At 49.1% G+C, this 10,059-nt stretch overlaps 1 protein-coding gene across 1 annotated transcript in view; it reads right to left on the bottom strand.

The window, feature by feature from the left end:
- The window catches only part of eif2b5 (eukaryotic translation initiation factor 2B, subunit 5 epsilon), a 71,274-nt gene that overhangs the window by 9,126 nt on the left and 52,089 nt on the right, over nt 1–10,059 (bottom strand). The window contains exon 14 of the mRNA XM_070883787.1: nt 4,812–4,937. Coding sequence (XP_070739888.1) covers nt 4,812–4,937 — 126 coding nt within the window. The remainder of the gene's footprint in view (nt 1–4,811; nt 4,938–10,059) is intronic.

The raw sequence follows: 10,059 nt of genomic DNA, 5'->3' as shown, positions 1-10,059 counted from the left end.
GGGAGTCTCGATCTCGGGGTCACAGTCTCAGACTAAAGAGTCAGCCATTTAGGATTGAGATGAGGAGGAATTTCTTCACACAGAGGATTGTGAATCTTTGGAATTCTCTACCCCAGAGGGTTGTGGATGCTCAGTCGTTGACTATATCCAAGATGAAGATCGATAGATTTTTGGATATTAAAGGAATCAGGGGATATGGGGATAGTGTGGGAAAGTGGAGTTGAGATAGAAGATCGGCCATGATCTCATTGAATGGTGGAGCAGGCTCGAGGGGCCGAATGGCCTACCCCTGCTCCTATTTATTCTGGGCTCAATTTTCCCCAGTATTTGCGCCGTTTTTTTTTTGAGTAGGCTGCTTTTTCTGGCCTAACTTAAAAATCCCCAGTTTCCCCAATCAATTTGCACCAGCGTAACTCAGTTAAGTTACCTTTTTTTAGGTACGTTTTTTTTCTCAAAAGGGGGCGTTACCAGCCACCTACACCAATTCTGGCCATTTAGGCAACTTTGGCCAGCTAATAGTTACTCCATTTCCACTTAGGCCAGCGTATGTGGCCCCTCGAGAAAACCCTTGTGGGGAGTTAAAGAAATCGGCGCAGGTAAGGAAATCGGCGCAGGTAAGGAAATCGGCGCAGGTAAGTGCAGAGATGCCCGGACAGCAGCAGCAGCAAGAAAGGTAAGAAAGAGGGGGAGAGAAGGGTGGGGGAGGAAGAGAGAGGTTGGGGGAGGGAGAGGAGGTTGGGGGAGGGAGAGGAGGTTGGGGGGAGGGAGAGGAGGTGGGGGGAGGGAGAGGAGGTGGGGGGAGGGAGAGGAGGTGGGGGGAGGGAGAGGAGGTGGGGGGAGGGAGAGGAGGTGGGGGGAGGGAGAGGAGGTGGGGGGAGGGAGAGGAGGTGGGGGGAGGGAGAGGAGGTGGGGGGAGGGAGAGGAGGTGGGGGGAGAGAGAGGAGGTGGGGGGAGGGAGAGGAGGTGGGGGGAGGGAGAGGAGGTGGGGGGAGGGAGAGGAGGTGGGGGGAGGGAGAGGAGGTGGGGGGAGGGAGAGGAGGTGGGGGGAGGGAGAGGAGGTGGGGGGAGGGAGAGGAGGTGGGGGGAGGGAGAGGAGGTGGGGGGAGGGAGAGGAGGTGGGGGGAGGGAGAGGAGGTGGGGGGAGGGAGAGGAGGTGGGGGGAGGGAGAGGAGGTGGGGGGAGGGAGAGGAGGTGGGGGGAGGGAGAGGAGGTGGGGGGAGGGAGAGGAGGTGGGGGGAGGGAGAGGAGGTGGGGGGAGGGAGAGGAGGTGGGGGGAGGGAGAGGAGGTGGGGGGAGGGAGAGGAGGTGGGGGGAGGGAGAGGAGGTGGGGGGGAAGCCTTTCGGGTGTAGTTAGGTGCGGATACCAGGAGGGAGGAGACCACTCGGCCAGGGCTAGGGATGGGGGAGCGGACCGGGAGGCCACTCGGCCTGGACTAGGGGCAGTAGAGCAGATGGCGAGACCACTCAGCCAGGGCTAGGGGCGGGAAAACGCACTGGCAAGCCCTTTGGTCAGATAGAGAGAGAGCGAGCGAGCGAGAGATCGGAGAATTGAACCGGTGGGGACCGAGAATGGGACCGGACCGCCAAGCCCTTCTGGCGGGGTTGGAGGTAAGTTGGTGCTATGCATTTTTCAATTCTTTTAATGTGTTGGGAGCTGGCTGTATGCTTCACTTTGCAGCCTCAGCTCACATTGTGTCCCTAGTTACCATGGCAGCCTGATTTTTTTGACACAGATCAAGGCTCCATCCCCAAAACTAAAGGTCGGGTTACACCAGACCAAAATGAAGAAATCCAACGGGCAAACTTCAGAATTTTTTTGGGGGGCGTACTTGGGCCCCCAAAAATCGGGCGTAACTCTTCCAAGTACGCCAAAAAAAATGCTTCGAGGAAAATTGAGCCCCATGTAACTATATAAACGGAGATGTCAAACAACTTAAATTTTTTATAAATTATCCTCCTCTGGAGAATTGCGATGTGTAATAACAGAAGGGAAATAATAATAAAAATACTTGACCATTGTAAGGTTTGCTCGATGCAGGGTACTGGGAAATTTGAAGTAAAAATGTGTCTCCAGAATTACTAACTATACCAGCATGTAAACTGAAGAGTTGCAAGGACAAAGAGCTGTTGCTGAGCTGGGATCAATATATTATAGGTAGATCACACTGAAACTAGCACTGTTCAATGCTGTGTGAATCTCAATCGTCACAAATTGCTAGCACCAGCCACGATAGACTTAAACCCCAGTATTACTCAGCTCAAAGCGCTCTCACCAAACACAACTTGGTTTGCAAGGACAGAATCTCGAATTGTACAGCTGGAACATTTCCCAGTGCAGGTGGACACAGCATGGGCCTTTCACACAACAGTCATCGCATTCACTGTAATGTTTATTGTTCCCCTTTGTAACAAGACCCCACTCCTCCTTTTCCCGAGGGCATTGGCTGCTTTGCTGGGGTACAATTCCGCGGACGTCAGCATCAATGCACCTTTTAAGCTGCGCGGCTGCATTGCGCTGTGCCGTTCCCACGCAGCCGGCTCATCGGCATTTAAATAGGGAAAACTGCGCATGCATGGGAATTTGAATGGGCCGCGCACCTAAAAAAAAATTAATGGGAACATTGCTCTCCCAACCTCATCCAGGATGTCACTGTCTGAGTGTGAGCCGAGTCAGCGGGGTGGGACCAGCTACGAGGAAATTCCAGCCAGTTTCTCGAAACGGGTGGCAGGACACGGCGGGAGCCTGTTAACGACATAACGGTCAGTGTGAAGCAGAACCTGCTTTCGGCAGGCAACTACAACACAACCTCACAACAGGAAATACATATCTCGGCAGAACGGCCAAACACGAAGAGTGTGAAACGCATTTTTGACACTAATCCTCCAAGTTTTCCAGGGGAACCAGCACATTGGCGCAGAAATGCGGGCGGACGCCTCCAGCCGCAAACATTTGTAAGAAAGTGCACGGTGGTCCCGGGAGTTTCGGAGACGGGCGGTCCTGGGGCCTCTATGCGAAGGCCTTCGTAGACGCACACGTATTCCCAGCAGCGTTTAGGTTTCGTACGCGTCAAAGGGATCACGTGGGCCGGCCCAACCTATCAGAGTAGGGGGATCCCTATTCATAATTGTGAGTTCCGTATATACTGAGCCATCGTAAGTATAAATAGGAATCCCCAAAAACGCAAACACAGAAAATAACTTTTTAAAAAATCACATTTCAAATTAATAAGTGGAATTTAATTAATTATTTAAAACAAAAATTTGATTTTTTGAAAATTAAATTTACATATTTTAAAGGGTCTAAAAATAAACTTGCCTTATTTTAAATGTTTAAATTATTTTCTTAATGTATTTTTCTGCACTTATAAAAACAAGCCTTACATCTGCTTTTATCAGTCGTAAGAATGTGAAGCACATTCACTGGGCAGGAGTTGGGCAAATAGCCCGACTCTCTGCCCAGGGAGGCCCTTTAGTTTCGGAAGCGGTGGATCTGCCCAGAATTTGTGACAGATCACAAGTGCTGGGTTTAGGCGCATGCACTTTGCATACCTAAACTTGGAACTTGCGGGCGCCTCGTACGCGCCTGTGGGGAGCACGATTTCAGGCCCACTGTGTTGCAAGAAGTTAACAGCACCACCAAGTGGCAACAAGTAGAAGTGCCAGAGTTGGCTCGTCTCTGCTGGGGCGGATGTCAACAATGGACCGCAGTGCCCCGGGGTTAGGGAGGAGAAAGATGGTCAGGATTCCTGCTTCTAATAATTATCCAGCAATTCTTGCTGCAAGTGGATAAATTGGTTGAGGCAAAGCTTGGGAAAGGAGTTCAAAGTACCTGCCATGAGAGTGTTTGATGAGGCAATGTAGAGGGAGCTTTACTCTGTATCTAACCCATGCTGTACCTGCCCTGGGAGTGTTTGATGGGACAGTGTAGAGTGAGCTTCACTCTGTATCTAACCCGTGCTGTACCTGCCCTGGGAGTGTTTAATGGGACAGTGTAGAGGGAGCTTTACTCTGTATCTAACCCATGCTGTACCTGCCCTGGGAGTGTTTGATGGGACAGTGTAGAGGGAGCTTTACTCTGTATCTAACCCATGCTGTACCTGCCCTGGGAGTGTTTGATGGGACAGTGTAGAGGGAGCTCTGGTTGTGGCTCACTGGCGGTTGTGGGTTCAAATCCCACTCGAGACTTGAGCACAAAATCCAGGCTGACACTCCCAATGCAGTGCTGAGGGAGTGCTGCACTGTCGGAGGTGCCGTCTTTTAGATGGGGCGTTAAACCGCGGCCCCGTCTGCTCTCAGGTAGACGTACAAGATCCCATGGCACTATTTTGAAGAGGAGCAGGGGAGTTCTCCCCAGTGACCTGGGCTAATATTTATCCCTCAACAACATCACTAAGAAAAGATTATCTGGCCATTATCACATTGCTACTGGTGAGATTGTGCTGTGTGCAGATTGGTCACCAGGTTTCCTACATTACATCAGTGACTACACTTCAAAAAATACTTCATTGTCTGTCGGGTCACCAACTCACTTCTGGCTTTGACGAGCGGTAAAGCACTTTGGGGCGTCCCAAGGTCACGAAAGGCGCTATATAAATGCAAGTTATTTATTTTCGTAGAGTTCTGGTTCTCAATCGCATGGACAAAGTGAGGCCGGCTCGCCCTAGCTCCGGCAACAGTGACGACAGCTGTTTTATGGACAGGAAGGGACAGAGGACTTGCAGGCTGCCTGACTAGCCTCTCTCCGGGAAGTGCTGATGAGGTGAGGAGGGTAGCGAATAAACAAATGAGAAGAGGTGAAGCGTGGACCGTACCTTGACAAGGACCCGCCAGAGCACCTCGTGCTCGGTGAAAAACTCCTCGACAGCAGCCAGACAGTTCTGGTGATCCACAGACCGCTTGATGTAATTCTTTAACACCTGCGCCCACTTCTTCAGGAGCTGAAATAGGAGGGTCAAAAAAAACACAATGTCACGCATCCCTCCTCACTTGGGATTTGTGGTTGGTGGCTGGAACTTCAGTTCTGTGCTATTACTGTACAGACAACTTTGTTTCAGGCCAGTATCTGGTTCAACACCCCCACTAAACCAACTGATATGAATAGGTTAACCATGTTTACTTGATAAGAATAAGCTAACCAGAAGCCTCGGCCTCAAGCTCCGGAACTCCCTGCCTAAATCTCTCCGCCTCTCTTTCCTCCTTCAAGACACTGCTTAAAACCTACCTCTTTGACCAAGCTTTTGATCATCTGCCCTCATTCCTACTTATGCGGCTCAGTGTCAAATTTTTAAAATCTCATTATACTCCTCTGTGGCGCCTTGGGACGTTTCACTACGTTAAAGGCGCTATATAAATACAAGTTGTAGTTGTTTTATGGTACAAGTCACTTCATGCAGTTTCCATAGGTAACTGTGATTGAAAGTTGGCATGCAGGTACAGCAGGCGGTGAAGGCGGCAAATGGTATGTTGGCCTTCATAGCTAGGGGATTTGAGTATAGGAGCAGGGAGGTCTTACTGCAGTTGTACAGGGCCTTAGGGAGGCAACACCTGGAATATTGTGTTCAGTTTTGGTCTCCTAATCTGAGGAAGGATGTTCTTGTTATTGAGGAAATGCAGTGAATGTTCACCAGACTGATTCCTGGGATGGCAGGACTGACTATGAGGAGAGATTGGATCGACTGGGCCTGTATTCACTGGAGTTTAGAAGGATGCGAGGGGATCTCATAGAAACATATAAAATTCTGACAGGACTGGACAGGTTAGATGCAGGAATAATGTTCCCGATGTTGGGGAAGTCCAGGACCAGAGGACATAGTCTAAGGATAAGGGGTAAGCCATTTAGGACTGAGATGAGGAGAAACTTCTTCAATCAGAGAGTTGTTGACCTGTGGAATTCCCTGCCGCAGAGAGTTGTTGATGCCAGTTCATTGAATATATTCAAGAGGGAGTTAGATATGGGCCTTATGGCTAAAGGGATCAAGGGGTATGGAGAGAAAGCAGGAAAGGGGTACTGAGGTGAATGATCAGCCATGATCTTATTGAATGGTGGTGCAGGCTCGAAGGGCCGAATGGCCTACTCCTGCACCTATTTTCTATGTTTCTATGTGATCGTGCATAGAAAAAGCCACTAACATAAAACTTAAAATTCTACTGTTTCTCAATTCCATGCACAAGCTAACATCAACGTTCCTTTTAAGTCTTTTTTGGGTGCCCGGCCCCTTTAAGTGGTTGGGCGTCCCATGTAAATTCCTACATAAAAGCTGGTGTGCTGGCCGTGCGGGAGCTGCAGAGAGCCATGCGACCACGCAGCTCAAAGGGAATATTAGCTAACATTATTCTCACTGGTCACCTCATAAATTTATTTTGAATAAAAAAGCCTTAAAAAAAAATTATTTGGTGGGCATCTCTAGCAAGGCCGGCATTTATTGCCCATCCCTAACTGCCCTTGAGAAGGTGGTGGTGAGCCGCCTTCTTGAACCGCTGCAGTCCGTGTGGTGAAGATATCCCACAGTGCTGTTAGGGAGGGAGTTCCAGGGTTTTGAACTAGCGACAATGAAGGAACGTCGATATATTTCAGGATGGTGCGTGACTCGGAGGGGAATGTGGAGGTGGTGGTGTTCCCATGCGCTTGCTGCCCTTCTAGGTGGTAGAGGTCGCGGGTTTGGGAGGTGCTGTCGAAGGAGCCTTGGCGAGTTTCTGCAGTGCATCGTGTAGATGGTACACACTGCAGCCACGATGCGCCGGTGGTGGAGGGAGTGAATGTTGAAGCTGGTGGATGGGGTGTCAATCAAGCAGGCTGCTTTGTCCTGGATGGAGTCGAGCTTCTCCAGTGTTGTTGGAGCTGCACTCATCCAGGCAAGTGGAAAGTATTCCATCACACTCCTGACCTGTGCCTTGCAGATGCTGCAGTGGCTTTGGGAGGTGTACACAACTGTGCTGTTGACCTGGTTCCATTCCCTACACCGAACCAAGCCTTTCTTTGGGGCACAAACTCATCTCTCGGCTTTGACGAGCTGAAAAAGGGAGTTTGCGACCTACAACTGTGAAGGATGTGCTGACTGCTCCACCGTCACTCCATTTCTCAGTCTGTGTCAGACCCTTTCTCAAGGTAGAGTTTGTTCCTCTAATTGTTCGTCAGTGTCAGCTGTAGCTTAGGGGGTAGCACTCTCGCCTCGGAGTCAGAAGATTGTGGGTTCAAGTCCCACTCCAGGGACCTGAGCACAAAAATCTAGGCCGATGCTCCCAGAGGGAGCGCCGCACTGTTGTAGGTGCCGTTTTTCGGAGGATATTAAACCGAGGCCCCATCTGCTCTTTCAGGTGGACGTAAAATATCCTACGGCACTATTTCGAAGAAGAGCAGGGGTGTTATCCTCGGTGCCCTGGCCAATATTTATCCCTCAATCAACATAACAAAAAGAGATCAAGGTGGGCAAATTTTTGAGTGATAAGAGTGTGAAGGGTTATGGGGAGCGGGCAGGGAAGTGGAGCTGAGCCCAAGATCAGATCAGCCATGATCTTATTAAATGGCGAAGCCGGCTCAAGGGGCCATATGCTTACTCCTGCTCCTATTTCTTATATAGATTAACTTGTCATTATCGCATTGCTGTTTGTGGGAGCTTGCTGTGCGAAAATCGTCTGCCGCTTTTCCCACATTACAACAGTGACTGCACTTCAAAAATATTTAATTGGCTTTAAAGTGCTTTGAGACATCCAGTGGACGTGAAAGACGCGATATAAGTCAAGTCTTTCTTTCTCTGCGCAGGCTCGAGTTCTTCTCCTTAGAAACATTATTGCAGCACTGAGTGTGCAGCTTCCTTGGCCCCACTTGTTCACATTATTCCACCAACACTTCACTTTCCTTCCACAGCCAATCTCCACCTGACCCAACAAAAACAGCCGTGATATTGGCAGCATAATTACCAAACAAAAGTACTGGCATCCTGCGCCAGTGAAAAGTGCTGAAATCGCAGCCTCAGCACCTGAACGGCTGGCAACATCCCAGGCTCCTCATCCTCGGCCAGGCTTACTGAATCTGTGTCCAGGTCTGCAATCCCAACCAAGGTTTTATGGCGGAATCACAGCCTCGAGAAGCACAATTCGTGACTCCAGCCTCTAGAGGCACTGTGCACGGACATGGAATCCCCAGGATTAGAATCCAGCTGCAGCGATGCTTATCGCACATCAGTAACAGCAAATCTTATCTTTCCATCTCTTCCCTTGCAGTCAGAGCAACGTGCCAACATTTTTCACATTATCTGCAGTTTGGCAACTTAGTACGGCCGTTCCCACTCACGAAGTACAGCTGCACCTCATGGCTCAGTGCAACCGTTTCCTCTTGTTCCTCCGCAGATACGAATAACCCGCCCTACACGCTCTTGCTCCTCCCAAAACAGATTACCTGGCCATTCAACTCATTGCTGTTTGTGGGACCTTGCTGTGCACAGAATGGCTGCTGTCTGTCTCCACATAACACTCACTGTATTTTTGAAAATAATTAATTGACTATCAGGCACTTTGTGATGAGAAAATAAAGGGAATCCTTGTGTCCTTAAGACTCTGGTTAGATCTCATCTGGAATACAGTGTCCAGTTTTGGACCCTTCACATGGGGAGTGATGTAGCGGCCCTGGAAAGACTTCGCGAATGATCCCGAGGTTAAAAGACGTTCTTTATCAAGATCAGCTGAGAAAGCCGTGTCTCCAGAATAGCAGACTTCGGCTGATTTAATTGAGGTATTTCAAATGATGAATGGATTGGACTGTCGACAAAGTAAATGGGTTAGGGAAAACAAGGGGTCATGTGTTTAAGCACGAAAGCATAATAAAACTAGGTTTTCGTTTCCGCAGAGCATTGTTGACACTTACGTTGCCGGCTTGTGTGGCAACTGCAGATTCGCCACAGCAGTTCCTCACTGTGACTACTTATCACCGAGTGCAAAAGACAGGTGGGTACAGAGCTCATGGTCACAGTGATTGGCTGGAACTTATTTGATTTGATTAAACTTGAGGGAGGGAATTTTCCAAACCCCCTCCCTCAAGTTTAAAAAAAATCTCTTTTGCCTCGTGACTGGAACACAAAAATCCAGGCTGACACTCCAGTGCAGTGCTGAGGGAGTGCTGCACTGTTGGAAGTGCCTTCTTTCAGATGAGATGTTAAACCGAGGCCCCGTCTACTCCATCAGGTGGACGTAAAAGCTTCCATGGCACTATTTCAAAGACCAGGGAAGATCGCCCCGGTGTCCTGGCCAATACTTAACCCTTAACCAACATCGATAAAACAGATTATCTGGTCATTATCACATTGCTGTTTGTGGGAGCTTGCTGGGCGCAAATTGGCTGCCACGTTTCCGACACTGCAACAGTGACTACACTTCAAAACATACTTCATTGGCTGTAAAGCACTTTGGGACGTCCGGTGGTCATGAAAGAAATGCAAGTTTTTTTCTTTTAGTTCCAGTATTTTCTGTTTATATTTCAGATTTCCAGCATCCGCAGTATTTTGCCTTTTGTAATACTTCACAGTAAGTTGTGCAGATAGGAGCAGAAAGTTGGAGAGACAGACAGATGCACAAGTGGATCAAGTAGAGTTCAATATGGGCAAATGTGAGGTCATCCATTTTGGGAAATGCTGAGAAACAAGTAGCTGTGGAGGAACAGAGAGATGAAGGGATTGACATATGAAGAAAGGTTGAGCAGGTTGGGCCGATACTCATTGGAGATTAGAAGAATGAGAGGTAATCTTATTGAAACCGCTAAGATTCTGAGGGGGCTCGACAAGGTAGATGGAAAGAAGTTTGTTTCCACTCGTGGGGGGGATCTAGAACTAGGGGGCATAGTTTAAGAATAAGGGGTCGCCCATTTCGAACCGAGATGAGGACGAATTTCTTCTCTGAGGGTCGTTAAGCTGTGAAATTCTCTGCCCCAGAGAGCTGTGGAGGCTGGGTCATTGAATATATTTAAGATGGAGATAGACAGATTTTTGAACGATACGGGAGTGAAGGGTTATGAGGAGTGGGCAAGATCAGATCAGCCATGATCTTATTAAGTGGCGGAGCAGGCTCGAG

This window comes from Pristiophorus japonicus, chromosome 6 (genome assembly GCF_044704955.1).
Source record: "Pristiophorus japonicus isolate sPriJap1 chromosome 6, sPriJap1.hap1, whole genome shotgun sequence".
NCBI classification, from domain to species: domain Eukaryota; kingdom Metazoa; phylum Chordata; class Chondrichthyes; family Pristiophoridae; genus Pristiophorus; species Pristiophorus japonicus.
The sequence above is the reverse complement of the archived record's forward strand: the minus strand, read 5'-3'. Positions and strand labels throughout refer to the sequence as shown.